The sequence below is a fragment of the Conger conger genome, chromosome 3, assembly GCF_963514075.1.
Source record: "Conger conger chromosome 3, fConCon1.1, whole genome shotgun sequence".
NCBI lineage: Eukaryota > Metazoa > Chordata > Actinopteri > Anguilliformes > Congridae > Conger > Conger conger.
In genome coordinates this window covers 49,833,518-49,851,403 of record NC_083762.1, presented here as the reverse complement: position 1 = coordinate 49,851,403, position 17,886 = coordinate 49,833,518, and the positions used below count along the sequence as shown (strand labels likewise).

Sequence of the window (17,886 nt, the reverse complement as noted above, 5' to 3'; positions counted from 1 at the left end):
ATAATCAGGGCTTGTGGAATAGTTATTGGCTTTCAGCGTGATTAAAATCAGGAGGGAAGGGTGAAGTTGCATGATAAGGGCTTTGTATATTTAAATAATGCAGTACCACTCTCTTCTTTTTGTTAAGGAGGGCCCTCCAACTTTATCAGAAAGTATACAATAGAGAGTGCGGTATCCATCCCCAGTAATAAAGCGCAAAGCGATGTGATCGACCGCATCAAAACTGTTGATTGTATTATGATTTTCCTATTAGCAGGAGAAAGGCATGCTTTGTTTCTATAACGGAATCCCAGTTTAATTCTAAGACTCTGAGCGAGGTTGTCCACACGTGTCTTAAAGGACATTGTACCATCTAGCCATAAGCCTAAATATTTATAGGAATCAACAATCTCAAGTTGCGTACAATGGAGAGTGTGAATACCAACACAGGGGGCAACTTTTAATTTAGTTTTTGAGAAATAGATACACTTTATTTTTATCAGAATTTAAAACAAGTTTATGATCCATGAGGGCATCTGAAAACCATCAAAAACAGACTGCAAATTGGTGATGGCCACATTGAGCTTAGCCAGTGGCATAGAGGATTGTATCATTAGCATAAAAGTGGACATTACAATGCAATGTTGGAAAGACTATGTTACTTTTATAAAGAGTGAACAAAAGTGGGCCAAGAATAGACCCTTGAGGTACACCTTTACTCAATTCTATAGAGGTCGATTTAATACCATTAGCAACAATAGCTTGGGTTCTCCCTGTGAGGTAAGCATGAAACCAGTTTATAGAGAGGTCATCAAATCCTGTTGTGGATAATTTATTCAATAGAATATTATGGTTAGCAGGGTCAAATGCCTTGGGAAGTTCCACAAAAAGTGGACACACGGAAGTGTAGCTGGCTCTCGTGGAGTGGCATAATTGGCTTGCTGCTCCTGTGGGAGGGACTTGGCAGGGTTAGCGGATCGCCGCGCACAACAGCACCCCAGGCACCTCGGAATCACAGTCACAAGCATAAGACGAGAGGGCTGGAAGAAGGAAGCGTGTTGCTCTCCTTCGGGTCACTGAGGGATGGGGTGTGGGCGCTGTATCCCCCAGCTAACACTAATTGGATGAGATGGGGTACAATTGGCTACCAAATTTGGAGAAAAAGGGAAAAATCAGGGGGAGAGTTGCTGCTGTCACTGTGCTATGACCTGGTCTAGATCTTAATTGCTGTGGCTGTAAAGTATTATTTATCTTTAGAAAGCCTGTAGTTGAGTTGTTATTTATAGATTTCACCATTTTCCAAAAGCTAGGAGCATTATCATTACAGTTAGAAAGAAAGATCAGGTAATAATCGTTGCCTACAGCTGGAGAGTCAGTTTTCCGAGCATTTGACCAAGCTTTATCTCTGAGATTAATGGCTGCAGAAAGCTCTGCAGAGAACCCGGGTTTTGATTGTTGTTGTTCTTTTGTTTTTTTTATTCAATGTTTGTTTGTTTATTTGGAATGTTTGTCAGCAAGGGAATTAAAAGCTTGAGAGAAATTATCCGAAGCTTGGTCAGGCTCAGGGATAGAACAAGTTCTTTCTATGTCTGAATAAAATAAATCGCCATAGGACCCCTGTTTTACAAAATTCTTAAAGTTCCTTTTTGTGAAGACACTGGCAATGTATTGGCATTTGGCATTTCTAATGCATGCAATTGGACTGTGATCGCAATATCCTGTGCACAAGCTAATATTTATGCATCTTTGGAATAAAGTATTTTTATTATTTGGCTGTCAAAATGTGCCCCTTCTCTGCTCTAGCAGTATGTTTCGGGTCATTGTCTTTTGTTGCATGATAAAGTACCTTCAAATTACTTTATCATGTTTGGAGGCATTTGGCAGATAAAATATTTCTGAAGACTGCAGAATTCATTATTCTGCTATCGACTATCTGCAGTCACATCATCGATGAAGGCATGCTAGGTCCAGACCATTACATCCCCTCCACCATGTTTCACGTATGAGGTGAAATGCTTTGGGTCATGGGCATTTCCTTTTTTTTCTCCACTCTTTCCATTAATCTGGTGTATGTTCATCTTTGCCACATCTTTCCACAAGACTTTGTTCCAGAACTCTTGGGGCATCTTGTAGTGTACCCTCTGTAGTCCTGCTGGTGTAGTCTTCTACATATGGTAGACTTTGACACATCTACATCTGCATCCAGGAGTGTGTTTTTGATCTGTTGGGCCTGTCTGTTTTCTTCACCATAGAGTCATCCACTACAGTGGTCCTGACATTTTACATTACAAGGCATTTAGCAGGCGCTCTTATCCAGGCCAACGTGTGAAGTGCAGATTGAACACAGGAAGAAGTGTGAAGAGGACCCTAGAGGACAGTACATTACATTACATTATTGGCATCATTTACCTTAACCAGTACGCTACAGGCCGTACAGTACAGTTCCAAGTCCTAGCGTGACCATACAGATACAATCGGAACCCTTGAAGAATATATCAACTTACAAACTAGCATACCATGATTGGTAGCTAGGATACCCCAAGTACAACAATACAATAGCTAATGCAAAACACAACAATAACTATATATAACTATATAAGTGCCATTATAGAGTGTATAGTCTATGGCATATACAAGGCTATTCATGGTGGTGACGTAGGGAGGGAAAGGTGCCGCCTGAAGAGATGAGTCTTCAGTCTGCGTTTGAAAGAGGTCAGAGACTCTGCCGTTCTGACATCCACGGCCTGGACAGACAGCAGTCGTGAGCGAGAAGTGCAGGTGTGGCGAGGGGGAGGTGCCAGATGGCACGAAGTGGCGGAACGGAGGAGTCTTGCTGGTGTATATATCTTGATAAGCGATTGAATATATACAGGGGCTGATCCTTTAACTGCCTGGTATGTGAGCACCAAAGTTTTAAATTTGATGCGAGCCATAACAGGCAGCCAGTGGAGGTTGCTGAGCAGGTGGGTGACGTGAATGTCTGGGAACATTGAGTACCAGACGGGCTGCGGCATTCTGGATCAGTTGTAGGGGTCTGATGGCAGAAGGGTTTTGAGCACCGGAAAGATATGCTTACATTCCTTAGTTCTAGGAAGAACCCTAGCGGCTGCATTCTGTACAAGTTGTAGGCATTTAAGGGCTGAATTAATGTGACCAGACAGTAAAACATTACAGTAATTTAACCGTGAGGTAACCAATGCATGCACTATCTGATCAGTGTCCTTCATTTTCCTTCATTTGAAAAAAGTTGGAGAAGGCCGCTCTGGTGATATTATTAATATGGGCCTGGAAAGACAGTTCTCAATCAATAGTTACACCAAGGTTTTTAACAACCGCTTTGGTAGAAACAGAAACCATCTCATTTCAAAGAAAACTGCAGGAATTTATCTCTCAGTGATTTGGGACCTATTATCGGTATATCAGTCTTATCTGAATTCAATAAGAGATCACTTTAGCCTTCCTCCAGGCCTTAATATCTTTAAGACAGGCCTCCAATTTGGCTAGCTGGACAGCTTCACCTGGCTTAAAAGATGTATAAAGTTGTGTCTTGTTGTGCCATAGTGGTGCACTGCTAAAGCATCGGACCTTGATGCAGACATCAGTTTGATGCAGTTGCACACCGAATGTAATGTAGCAACTGCATCAAGTGTTTTTCCTAAAGCAATAGCGAATCCATCTGAAATGTTGACATCAAGGTAAGCCGTTAATATGTCAATAAAGTTTGTGACCATGGAAGAAGTGATAGTACGACTTGTCTACATTGTAGACTCCGATGTTACAGGGTGGAGTAATTGTAAAGCCAACATCTGTGAAGCCAATTCAACAAATACTTGTCGTGCCTTAACCCCTTAAGTCACATCGGCCCGTATTCAGGTGTTCAAGTGTTAAAACTCACGGTTCTATCTGTATAAACTAGTTTATGATGACATTGCTTTAGTGACTGCAACTCTTTTTTTGTGGGGTGGAAAAACAAGCGAGGGGGGTCCTTTTCACAGCGATTGTGCAGTGAACCAAATCGATTATAGCTTATTTCAAAAACTTTTAATTTGTTTACACATTGATAGAATGGATTGTTTGGCTGCTTAGAATTTCTCATTTTTGTCCGTTGAACCGTTGCATGTATACATACTTGTACATAGGAATGCTATTTTTAATGTTTTGTATTGGCTCTTGAACACGTTCAGCGAAACTACAAGGTTCTCTGACCAGTCCCAGTAATGCAGTTGCATGGTATTGCCAACGGCCCTCGCCGTGACCAATCACCTAGAGTATGACTTCTGTTCATCATACAGCCCGTTACGAGTATGGTATTAGAGTGCTGACTGAGTACAAGTGACATTTGCCAAAATGCTAAACGATGTATTGATGTCTGGGCTTGCATGAAATAACAGGAATTTTTACGCTGGCGTAATCATGTGCTTTAATTTTCACTATACACGCTAAGACAATTACACAGAGACTTTTTGCCTAAAAAGGTTGATGTTTTACCACAAAAAAAGTATTGTGTGATGACTAAGTCTAAATAGAAGACTCGTCTGAGTGAAAGGACAGTGAAAACACATTTGACTCCACACTAGATGGCACTTTCAAGTGATATGAAACCATCTAAATACGTTCTGAAAATGGTTTAAATGTGTTAAAATGAGTATGTACGTGATCAAAAGCAAACCTGAACTATAAATGGCATAGAGTTAAACATGAGACCTTTCTGCCAATTTTTATTTTCATTTCTTACTGTATAAATGATATTAAAAAGGAAAAAGGCCCTGTGCGAATGTTTGGGAGCCCTTTTGGATTAGTCTTTGTTACTTTTTAAAAAGATGATTACCAAGGCCTAGACCCAGGTGATTTACCCATTAAGGTTTCAAGGAGTCAGGTGAGTATAATTCCATGGCTGAACTTTTTGTTCTGAAGTAACTCCATGCCTTCTAATGTATCCAACTGCAGTAGCTGTTCTGTCTGGTGTTAAAAACCATGGGTTCCTCAACTTTCAAAAGTGTCAAACCTATTTCCACTGTCAGAAACATTATTTGAAAGTGGAAGATGAATGGTACGGTTGAAGTCAATTCAAGGTCTGGAAGACCAAGAAAGATTTAAAATAGAACAGCCCAAGAAATGCTCAGAAGAACCCACACATCACTGCAAAAGTGCTGAAAGAAAGTGTAGCGGGCACAGGTCTAGCTGATCACAGGACAACAATATAACATACAACAACAAAGACCTACATGGCAGAGTTGCCAGAAAGAACGACCTCAATACAACATTAAGCGTCTGAAGTATGTAAAAGAAAATATTGAGAAGCCTGAAGCCTTTTGGAACAATGTGCTGATGAAACCAAAATTGAACTTTTTGGCCACCACCAAAGAAGGTATATTTGGAGAAACAAGGGTGAAGCCTTTGTAGAGAAGAACACCATGCCAACTGTGAAGCCTCAAGGGAGATCCTTTATGCTTTGGGGTTGTGCGGCAGCTGGGAGCATAGGAAATATTGTGCGAGTGGATGGAAGAATGGATTCCAACAAATATCAAGAAATTCTGTCAGCTAATGTTTGAAGGTCAATCTACACATTGAAGTTGAAGAGAGGTTGAGTATTCCAGCAAGACAATTATCCAAAGCATACCTTGAAATCAACCACAAAATATATCTAGGAAAGACGGATGGAGGTTTTGGAATGGTCACCACGGTCACCAGAGTTGAATATTATCTGTGGGGAGATCTCAAATATGCCGTGGAGGAGTTACAAAGTACTGACAGGGTTCCAAAACGTTTGCCCAAGGCCTTTTTCCTTTTTAAAAGAAAATGTAAAAAAAGGTCAATAAAATGTAATCTTGATTTAAGAAATGTCATGTTTAACTTTGTACCATTTAGAGGTCAGGTTCGCTTCTGTTCTCTTAGATATTTATTGTTAAAGGCTTTTTGACCAGACGCACCCACATTTTTGCACACCACTGTAGCTTAGAAAAAGCAATGCAGAATTGCACTCATTTTTGGTGATACTGTCATGAAATATCATGGAATTTGTCCAGGATTTTTGCTGTAGTTCCATTCTGTTTCTAAGCTTCCCCAACATAACCATGGACATTTGTTACTTTGTTTTCATAGAATTTAGAGCGGTTCTGGCTTTTGGCAAACACTCCCATGGGTTACTTTTCAGAATAGACCATAATTGTGCCTGTTGTCAAAAGGGTTCAAAAACCATGAAAACCAATGTAGTAGTAGCCTCCTCCCATATGGCCAAGAATCTTGGGGTGACCCTTGATAACCACCTCACCCTCACTCCACATATATCCTCCACTACCAGAACCTGCTGGTTCTTCCTCTATAATATACGCTGTATCTGTCATCTCCTGATGGAGAACGCTACCCAGCTCCTAGTCCAGGCACTCATCTCCCGTCTGGATTACTGCTATTCCCTCCTGGCCGGTCTCCCAGCTTGTGCCATCAAGCCCCTCCAGCTGGTCCAGAATGCTGCAGCCCACCTGACCACCAGTCCGCCCAGGTCAGCTCATGTCACCCCACTCCTCATTGGCCTCCACTGGCTGCCTATTGGTGCACACATCAGCTTCAAGGCGCTAGTGTTGGCATTCCAGGCTGCCCCAACTTCCATCCAGCCTTTAATTGCTCCCTACACCCCAGCAAGACCACTCCGGTCTGCCAGCTGTGGTCACCTTGTGGTTCCTTCATTACGAGCATATGGGCACCAGGTGGTCAAGCTGCACATTCACGCCTGTTTTCCGTTCTGTTTCCTCAGTGGTGGAATGACTTGCCTACCCCTGTCAGGACAGCAGAATCCCTCCACATATTTCGACGCAGACTAGAAACATACCTTTCCAGACTCTACCTTAGTCCTCCCTCCTGATTTCTTCCTCCCTCCCTTCCAATATCCCTCTTGTCTAACCCTAACCCTTAATACAAAAATAATTTTAAAAATTGCACTTACAATGACTATTGTCTTTTTGTTTAGAACAGTGCTTCATGCATGTTTTGCTATTTATGGATGTGATGCTTTTAGCTTGTGGAAGAACCTATGCACTTGTAAGTCACTTTGGATTAAGAATGTCTGCCAAACAAAAATGTAAGAACCAACAATAAGAAGGCGTCACTGTCCAATGAATTATGGTGCTCACTGTACCTCTGAAATCAAAATAGTTCAAGTAGCCTACCTGATATTTACACCAGATAAAGTAAATAATGGCTGTAAAATAAAGCATTTTCATAATTTTTCTTGCTTCACTGTTTTCCCATCACCGAGCTACACAAGGACCTTGCTATGGCTGTTTTCTGTTGCTTTTTGTCGTAATCTTCTGGAAAAGAACAACAAGCCAGTTGACTGTGAAATAAATCAGAAATGAATTCCATAATCAGGTCTGAGCACTGCACTGGTCTTTAATGTGCTGCTGACTATGACCCAACCAGAGTTGTTTTACACTTTTTGCAGTTTATGGGTACAGAGCTGAATGGCAAAATTCTTGGAATTGTTGGTCTTGGGAGAATTGGGAAGGAAGTTGCAACCAGGATGCAGTCTTTTGGAATGAAGGTTGGTGAACTGAAAATTGGATTTTGTTTTCTGTTGTGTCCTCAAAATGGCAATTGGTGACAGTTACTCTGTTGGAAGCAGTCTCTAGATGATTGTATTTTGAAAGAATGTGTTTGCTTTGACAGACTATTGGCTATGACCCCATCACCCCCCCCGATATCTCTGCTACCTGGGGGGTTGAGCAGATGTCTCTGGAACAGCTGTGGCCTCAGTGTGATTACATCACTGTGCACACACCTCTCATGCCCTCTACAACAGGTACTGTACTTTATTTTATTTATATACTTTTAACAAGAAAAAATATCTTTTTTCATACTATTTGTACTGTCTTTAAACCAGCCTCACCTTCAATTTGAGGCTATTTACGTCCTTATTTCATGTGTCTTTTGAGATGCCCTGGCCTACTGGTTTTGGGTCTGGTGTTGGGCTACAATCCAATTTTGTTTTGTTTGTGATGTGGTTTTTTTTTTTTTTTTGTGTCTGTTATGAATGTCTTCTTTTCAACCTTTTCTTATATATAGGGTCAACTATGTCTTTTTGCTTTTGTTTGAACAGTAACAGTGCTGATTATTATTTGACTATAACATGGATAATACTAAAGGAGTAAAAATCATACATGTGAATATCAGGAGCCTTGGACCTAAAATTGATTCACTCAGAACATGGGTTACTTTTCACAAACCAGGTATAATTACACTCTCTGAAACTTGGTTGAGTAGCAAAATTGCAGACACTGAAATCAAACTTCCAAACTGTGTTATATGGAGCTGACAGATGTAGCAGAGGCGGTGGTGTGGCTGCAAATGTTTCATGAAATTTAGCTTCCGAATTAATAATACCTCATATAGAACCAAAATACTTTGAGTGTCTTTTTGTAAAAGTAATTTTTCATGAGAATAAATATGTCACTATTGGAAATGTATATAGGCCCCCAGCCGCACCATCATCTAATTTCTTCAGTTCAACCATTAACTCAATTGACTGTAGTAATTAATTCATTATTTTAGGTGATTTCAAAAACTGGTTAGATAGGTCTTCTGGCAGAGATAAAACAGTTTCTTCTCATTTGAACCTAACTCACCTAATTAATGAACCCACCAGAGTTACTCCTACCTCTCAGCTATTACTTGACTGGATTCATGTCTCACTTTCGAATAGAATCTCAAAAAGCTGGTGTTTTGTCAGCTTGTTTTAGTGACCACTCCATAGCCGACTGAGATCCCCGCCAAAACGAATTAGAATTAGACAATATAAGCAAATGGGCCCAGACAAGTTTATTTCTGATGTAATTGATATTAAATGGGAAAGATTCCAATTAATACTCGATGTTCAAAATGCTTGGGATTTCTTTTATTCTGAACTTACTAAAGTGGTCGAATAGCGAAATAGCTGTGGAATTTATCAGTAGATTAGCTTTGATTTGATATTGCTTGTGAGCAATTGTTGGCGATTTAAGAGGGACACTCCGTCCCAGTTTGTGATGTTATGTTTCACCCCATCCCAATCTGCTCTGTCCCTCGAAGACCCCCCCTGCGACTTGGGCCTCCACGGCGTCGGAACCCCTCGAACCTCAGCTACCCCCCGCTAACCCCCTTTGCTGTCACAGGGGGACTATGGAACTGCCAGTCTGCCACTCGAAAGGCTGACTTCATCCCTGCATATGCCTCCCTCCAGTCCCTACAATTCCTTGCCCTCACGGAGACCTGGATCACACCTGACAACACCGCCACTCCCGCTGCCCTCTCATCCTCCTTCTCCTTCTCGCACACTCCCCGCCCTTCCGGCCGTGGCGGTGGTACTGGTCTTTTAATTTCCCCCTCATGGAAATTCTCTCTTCTCCCCCTCTCTGACCTGTCCATATCCACTTTTGAATTCCATTCTGTTGCAGTATCCTACCCTACTAACCTTTTCATTGCAGTTATCTACCGTCCTCCAGGGCCCCTGGGAAACTTCCTTGATGAGCTAGACACCCTTCTCAGCTCCTTCCCTGAGGATGGCACCCCACTGATTCTCCTTGGAGACTTCAACATCCACCAAGAAGCCTCCCAGGCTGCTGCCTTCCTACCGCTAATCCACTCCTTCGGCCTCTCCCTACAACACTCTCCTCCAACCCACAAGGTGGGCAATGTCCTAGACCTTGTCTTTGTGAGGAACTGCTCATGCTCCGATTTCACGGTTACCCCTCTGCATACATCTGATCACCACTTCATCTCATTCTCCCTCCCTCTTCCTCCCCATCCTCCTCCCCCTCCTCCCACCCACACTTCCTCAGCCCGCCGTAACCTCCACTCCCTCTCACCCTCTTCCTTTGCCAGCACTGTCACCGCCTCACTCCCCCCTCTCGAATCCTTCTCCAAACTCCCCATCTGCCACCCTCCTTTCATCTCTCTCCTCCGCCTTTGACTCTCTCTGTCCCCCTGTCTCAAAGCCACCTCGCACTTCCCCACCCAGTTGGATATCTGACACCCTCTGTACCTCCAGGACCAGCCTCCGCGCAGCGGGGAGGAAATGGGGAAAATCCAGAGACCCTTCAGACCTCACAATTTACCAGTCTCTCTTAGCGGCATTCTCTTCTGCTGTCACTGCCGCCAAAGCAAAATACTATCAGACACAAAAAAAAAGCCTACCCTGGATCCCTCCATCATCCAGAACTACCGCTATCTCTTCTTCCTTTTCTTTCTAAGACCATAGAACAAGCTGCTTCTACTCAACTTTCTTCTTTCTTTTCTAACAACAACCTGCTAGACCCCCATCAGTCTGGCTTCAGATCGGGCCACTCGACAGAGACCGCGCTCCTCTCCGTCAGTCGCTCCATGCCGCACGAGCAGCCTCCCTCTCCTCTGTCCTCATTCTTCTAGATCTCTCTGCTGCCTTCGACACTGTGGATCACTCCATCCTCCTGTCCGCCCTGTCAGCAACTTGCGTCTGTGGCACAGCCCTGGACTGGATTGAGTCCTACCTCTTTGGTCGCTCCTTCCAGGTTGCCTGGGCTGGTACGGTATCGACACCTCGGCCCCCAGGGTTCCCCAGGGCTCAGTCCTAGGACCGCTTCTTTTTTCTCTTTGCACTCGTTCCCTTGGCCCTGTGATCACTGCACATGGGCTATCCTACCACTGCTATGCGGATGATACCATAACTCTTCATCTCGTTCCCACCATCTGATACACAGGTTTCTGCCCGTATCTCTGCTTGCCTGAGTGACATCCAGAGCTGGATGGACAACCACTATCTAAAGCTCAACCCAGGCAAGACTGAAATGATATTAATCCCTGCTCATACCTCTCCCCACCTGGATCTCTCCATTTCCCTCGGGGATACCACACTCATGCCATCACCCAGTGCAAGGAACCTCGGCATGGTGATGGACAGCAGACTGTCCCTTTCCGAGAACATTGTGGCGGTGACCCGGTCATGCAGGTTCTTCCTATACAACATACGGAGAATCCGCCCCTTTCTCACCCCCTACTCGACCCAGCTCCTGGTCCAAGCGATGGTTCTGTCCCGCCTGGACTACTGCAATTCCCTCTTGGCTGGCCTCCCAGCGTCCGCCATCAGACCCCTCCAACTTATCCAGAATGCAGCAGCTCGTCTGGTCTTCAACCTTCCCAAATACTCACACGTCACCCCCCTGCTTACTTCCCTCCACTGGCTGCCTGTCATGGCTCGCATCAAATTCAAAACATTGGTGCTAGCCTTCCAAGCAGTTAAGGGGTCTTCCCCAGCTTACCTACAAAAAATCATCAGACCCTACACCCCTGCCAGACCTCTTCGTTCAGCCTCCACAGGCCGCTTCCACCTCACGCTCACGACTACTGTCTGTTCTGGCTCCACGGTGGTGGAACAAACTCCCTGTTGAGGTCAGAACTGTAGAATCTCTCCCCACCTTCAAGCGCAAACTGAAGACGCACCTCTTCAAGCAGCACCTCTCCCCATCCCTCCCTACCTCCCTGTGAACCTTAATTGTTGTCTTTGTGATTTACGTAGTGTTTCGGTATTTTTAGTTGGCTAGGTAAGCAGTATTTGGATAGTTATGTTTGGTCACTTTTGCTTTGTTGTTTGTTTGTTTATTTGTTGATAACACATAACTGTGCGAGCACCTTGGCTACCAACTTGCAATCTGTATTGAGTACGAAGCTTATGGGCCTAGAGGAGGCACAGTCCTGAGGGTCTTTATCATTCTTTTGAAGCGAGCAAATCAATGTCATTTTCCAAGTTTCAGGAGCTGAGGTTTGATCAAACGAATTGTTGAGTGCCGGTAACAAAATAGGATGGTGCTCTGGCCAGAATGTCTTATAAAATTCTGATGGATATCCATCCAGACCAGGCGACTTCCCTGAGGGCATTGACTGAATTGCCTCCAAAGCCTCCTTCAAAGAAAATGAGGCATTAAGGTTTCCTCTAACGGCATCAGATATGGTAGAAAGTGGTAGTTTATCAAGGAATGATGCTGTGTCAGATTTTGATGCCTTATGTGATTCATGAAGACACGTAATATTCTTTAAAAGTATTTTTGATGAGGACAGGATCATAGGTACTGGACCCGTCTGCCTCCCTCAGTGATTTCATAGATCTCTCGCATTGTTCCTTTCTTATCTGATGTGTCAGGATCATCAATTTCAGAGTTCATTTTTTATTTTTTTTAAATGGGTAAAAATGTGATGTAAGAAGTGACATTACATTTTAAAAAATACATAATATCATTATATAATTACAATGATGCTGAATTCCAGGATAAATCTTTTGTTTTAATTTTAAACACTGTCCTTTCTTTGTGAATGGAACAATGATAGTTAGCATTTCAGGAGATTCAATACGTTGCACCTGATATTTCAACTATTTAATGACGTTTTGACAGTGACATATACAAACAATAGGGAAAACATTGCTGTAATATTGACAAATCATTCTAATACAAAATATTAAGGAATCCTGTTTAATCCCTTAAACCATGTGGCCAGAGTCACTTTACTTCCATTCAGTTCTTTTTAACGGTGATTGTAATACAACCGTTAGTTCTATTTGTATAAATGATTTTGCAATATCATTGTTTTAGCAACAAAGGTTCCTTATTTTATGCGTGGTGACAAAACAAGCACATAAAATAAGGAAAATACCTTCTATGCATAACTTCACAGATGACTTGAATCAGGATAAAATTGGTATTTTTTTCATGGTGTTACTTTTTCCTGCTTCTGTCTTCGAACCATGGTTGGGAGACACAGGAACAGGGCCACTACTCCTTTTCGATTCCACAGCCATGATTCCATAGTTATCTGTAGCTGGGACCATTCACTCATGAGCAACCTTGGAGTAACACTCAACTTAACGACTTAGCTGGTTTCTGCTGCAAAAAGGAGCAGTACTTAGGCATTTGCTTCCTTTATTGCACTGAAAATTACATTAACTCCCTTGTACTACAGTCTTTTCTCTGTGACCATGCTACCTTTGAAAACACACAAACAATGGGCGCAAAACTCGACTCACTCTCTCACCATGCCCAGCGTACCCACATACACACACAGACCAATCACTGGATTCCCACTGTTAAAGCTGAATACCCTCATTTACCAACAACGGCAATGATCTAGAGAACCAAATCCATAATAGATTTTAATTCCAAAAACATTTCAAAGGTGAAGTAACATCAATAAGAAAATCTAAAATCGAGGCAAAAATGTGATTAATCTGTGAGTAAATCCAAAAATCGCGAAAAAAAAAAAAAAAAGATTTATTTAAATTGAGTCTTGCCTTTGCCTTGCATATTGAAGCCCAATTTGATTGAAAGGGTCACAATTCACCAGGTTTTCTCCATGGTCCCTTTGCTCAGATGGCTAAAAGACTTTAGTACAAGGCTAAGTATCTGACTTTCACAGGTCGAAAGCCCTCTTCATTATTTTTTCCCTGCGAGTGAAATTCTGACCGCAGAGCCAAACCGCCAGTTGAAACAGGAAACCACTGTACACTTTAATGACGGATCTAGCAATTAATCAGACTAGTTTAAAAATTGATACAAGATATGTTGTCTTAAATAGGCCACATGGAAATGTTGGAAATTAAGCATACTTATTTTGTGCAAAATTAATAGATTGCCTCTAACTTTAAAATGCAAGATTGCCAATACACTTTAGTGTACTATTTTAAGATTCAAACCTCTGAAAGAATCCACAATCTGCCGAGTGGTTAGCACATGTTTGAGGTACAGTAGGCATTATACATGGCTGTAGCAGTTGTCAGATATCTGTGTTGATGCCTTGATAGAGAGCAAGCTGATGTTCATGTTAGGGCTGATCAATTTAATTTCCTCTCTTTTGAGGCTTTCAGCAAATGCAAACATTTTACTTAAAACATAGTTTTTTGGTGATTAATTGTTCTTTTTCAGTAGATCATGTATTGACACAGTCCAGTACAATAATTTAAAAATAGCTTGTAATTGAATATACAAACCTGTCATATGGACTAATACAATAGTACTGATAGTCTTCCTGACAGGCACAATAAGTACAGTAGTGTGCATTGATGATAATACACTTAACACAATAAAGATAAATCAGAAACCAAGTACTATTCAAGTATTTATTTCATGTAATATTGGTTCATGTAGATGAAAATAAGTAAACCAATAACAATATATTGTGAAAATATAAATAATTGTCTCTTTTGGAGAAAAAAGTCAATATCTAGTATGGCCACCCTTTGCTTTGATTACAGCATATCTTCACTTGTTAAACCATTCCATATGGTTTGAAGTTCATTCCAAAGAGATTCTTTCGATGTTACAACATATTTATTTATCTTGGTATCCAGCATATCCCAGATGTGCTTAATCGGATTAGGGTCTTGAGCAGGCCAAGTCATAACTTTTATCTCACCAGATGATTATTTTCAACTGGCATCATGTTAGGCTACAATGTGGCTACGAACAATCTCAGAGAGCTCCTTCCATCGTGCCATCGTGTTTAACATTACATTACATTAATGGTATTTGGCAGATGCTCTTATCCTGAGCGACATACAGTTGATTAGACTAAGCAGGCAACGATCCCCTGGAGCAATGCAGGGTTAAGGGCCTTGCTCAAGTGCCCAACGGCTGTGCGGGTCTTATTGTGGCTGCACTGGGAATCGAACCACTGACCTTGTGTGTCCCAGTCATGTACCTTAACCACAATGCTACAGGCCGCCCTAACACTGTGTCACTACTCAAAGTTTGTGTTACCTTATATACTGGAACAACTGACAATCAGAAGTAATTTTGCAGAATAATGTTGCTCAAACCAGTTTAAACAAATTAAACAAACAAATAGCATCAACAATCATGGAATGAGCCTTCAAACATGGATTCATGCTATGCAAAAGTAAAAAAAATAAAAATTTTAATTTTTCAAAAAAATATATGTTTGCAGTGTTTCTGTTTATTAGCCATACTTTTACCCCAATGTAGTTGTGGGAATAATTTTTTTGTTCTCATTGCCTACGATCGTATTTTTCTATATATTTTCACCAATTTTTTTAAAAGAAGTAATATATTAAGACCCTTTTAGACAAACATGGTGGTGTAAAATTGGATTGAGGTCAAGTGAAGATCATTCCACTTTTTGGCCTGAAAAAACTCTGTTTTGGATTATTGTCCTGCTGCACTGATGAAGCATTGTCAATGACATTTGATGAATTTGCTTGGATCTGAGCAGACAAGATATCGCTGCATACTTTGGCTTTCAGACTGCTGCTGCCATCAGCATTGACATCATCAATGAACACAAGTGAGCCAGTTCCAGTAGCAGCCATAAATGCCCAAGCCATAGCACTACCTCCACCATTCAATTCAATTAAATTAAATTGTATTTGTATCGCGCTTTTTACAAAGGGCCTTTGTCACAAAGTAGCTTTACAGAGAAACCGGTCCCCAAGAGTACACCTAGGGCAACAGTGGCAAGGAAAAACTCCCTGGCAACAGGAAGAAACCTTGTGCAGAACCTAACTCAGTAGGGGAACCCATCTGCCGCTGGTTGACACCGGTTTGTAGAAACAATGGTTTTAAACAGAAAACCAGATTAATAAAAGTACATAAATGTCCAATTATGAAGTTGAAGCAGAGATGAGGTTGAGCGATGGCAGGAACACCAATGGATAGCACTGTCAGGCAAGGGGACAGGCTTGGTGCTACAGCTGAATCAGCAGTGGCAGGAGGGACTTGTACGGCTGGTCTTGGGCTGGAGCTCCGGGCCAGGAGGGGGTGCGCAGGAAAAGTTGGGCTAGCACTCCGGGCAGGTGCCCAGAGCGGGGAGAAGAGGAAAGTAACATTGTTAGGGGGTCCAGATGGTAATTGGTCAATCACAGCAGGAGAGAGAGGTGCCTGCGTGCGATAAGGAGAACCGCAGCAGAATAAGGCTATGGCAGCATAGCTAAGGGAAACGGAGGCAGTGGCCAACACAGCCATGAGGGCAGGCTTGAGACAGTCACCACCAGACCATGACTGATTATGCTTAACTACCAACAATGATCCACTGACAGCACTGACCGCCAAGTCCACCAGAGACTCTATAGCTTATGCCAGCCACCCACTCCTGCCCCTCAACTATAGGACAGACTAAAGAGAAGTTTTTAGCCTAGCTTTAAATAAGGTGATAGTGTCTGCACCCCGAACATGAACAGGCAATTTGTTCCACAGGAAAGGAGCATGATAGGAAAAGGCTCTGCCACCTATGTAACTTTTGGTTATTCTAGGAATAACAAGGAGGCCTCCACCCTGCGAACGGAGTATTCGAGAGGGAGCATAAGGATTAAGTAAGTTGTTTAAATACAGAGGGGCAAGCCCATGTAAGGCTTTAAAAGTAGTATTTTGTAATCTATTCGGAATTTAACAGGCTGCCAGTGAAGTGACGCTAATACTGGGCTGATGTGGTCAAATCTCCTTGTTCTAGTAAGAATACGAGCTGCTGCATTTTGAATTAGCTGGAGGAATTTGCACATCCAAACAAAAGAGCATTGCAGTAATCTAATCTTGAGGTAACAAAAGTATGGACTAGCTTTTCTGCATCATTTAGGGACAGCATCTTCCTCAAGTGATAAAAAGCAACCCGATAGATATTTTTAATATGTGCATCAAATGCAAGATCTGGATCAAAAGTTACACCAAGGTCTTTGATGACAGCACTTGAAGTGTTGGAAATTCCATCAATGTTTGGCATATCGTCAGGTAATTTACATCTCAAGGACTTGGGCCCCACTACCATTATCTCAGTCTTATCTGAGTTTAGCAAAAGAAAGTTATAATTCATCCATGTCTTTAAGACAAGCTTCCATTTTTGACAGCTGGACAACTTCCTCAGGTTTGACTGATAGATACAACTGTGTGTCCTCAGCATGGCAGTGGAAGTTAATGCCATGTTTGTGTGAATAACTTGTCCCAGGGGATGCATATATAGAGAAAAAAGCAAAGGCCCAAGCACAGATCCTGGATGGAAGGACAGACCCTATAGGAGAACTTTGAATCTTGTCCCTGATTTTTATCATTTTGTCATCAAAGAAATTCATGAAATCATTGCTACTAAACAATATTGAGACACAGGGATCGACATGATTCTTAGTCAATCTGGCAACAGTTTAAAACAGTTGCCTAGGATTGTTTCTATTTTCTATTTTCATCAATTAAGAAATATGATGAAAGTGCTGTGGAGAGGGCATGTTTATAGGTTAGTAGGCTGTCTTTCCAGGCATGGAGGGAATACCTGCAAAGTATGTAATCTATGTTGTCAGTCAGCTGATCAATTGAGTTAATGTGAGTTGTGTATGCATTTTGACATGATTGACAGATGAGGTGATATGCTTTGGATGAAAAGTTGTTCCTTTTTTTCTCCATACATTCCTCTTTCCATCCCTCTGGTACAGGTTGATCCTCGTCTCATCTGTTTATCACAATTTGTTCCAGAACACTACATGTTTTTTTGCGTACGTTTTCTTTTTTTAAACTGTAACCTGCCGATTCTATTCTTGAGGCTTCCCAGGGGTTTGCATCTTATAAGGTCAGGCTGGTGTAGTCTTCTCTTGATGGTTGTCTTTGACAGACCTACATCCTGGAGAAGTGTTCTTTATCTGTTGAACAGTTATGAAGCATTTTGAACTGAAAATGGATGCTGTACATGGCAAAGCATCTGGTGCTGTTTATTGTTCGGAGACTTGATGCAGTCATTGAATCCAAATAATTTGCAATCAAGTTCTATATATGATTAATTTATTTAATGGGGCAGTTCACCTAAAAATTTAATTAAAGTATGTTTCCTATAGTGACCTGCTCTATCAAAATCAGTTGCATTGACCCCAAAATGTATTTTGAGTTTTAGAACCTATTTGAAAGTGGAGAAACCTTTCTAAAA

At 41.9% G+C, this 17,886-nt stretch overlaps 1 protein-coding gene across 1 annotated transcript in view; it reads left to right on the top strand.

Moving 5' to 3' along the window:
• The window catches only part of phgdh (phosphoglycerate dehydrogenase), a 100,151-nt gene that overhangs the window by 7,741 nt on the left and 74,524 nt on the right, over window positions 1-17,886 (top strand). Inside the window, exons 5-6 of the mRNA XM_061236990.1 lie at window positions 7,418-7,516; window positions 7,642-7,774. Of these exons, the coding sequence (XP_061092974.1) occupies window positions 7,418-7,516; window positions 7,642-7,774 (232 nt within the window). The remainder of the gene's footprint in view (window positions 1-7,417; window positions 7,517-7,641; window positions 7,775-17,886) is intronic.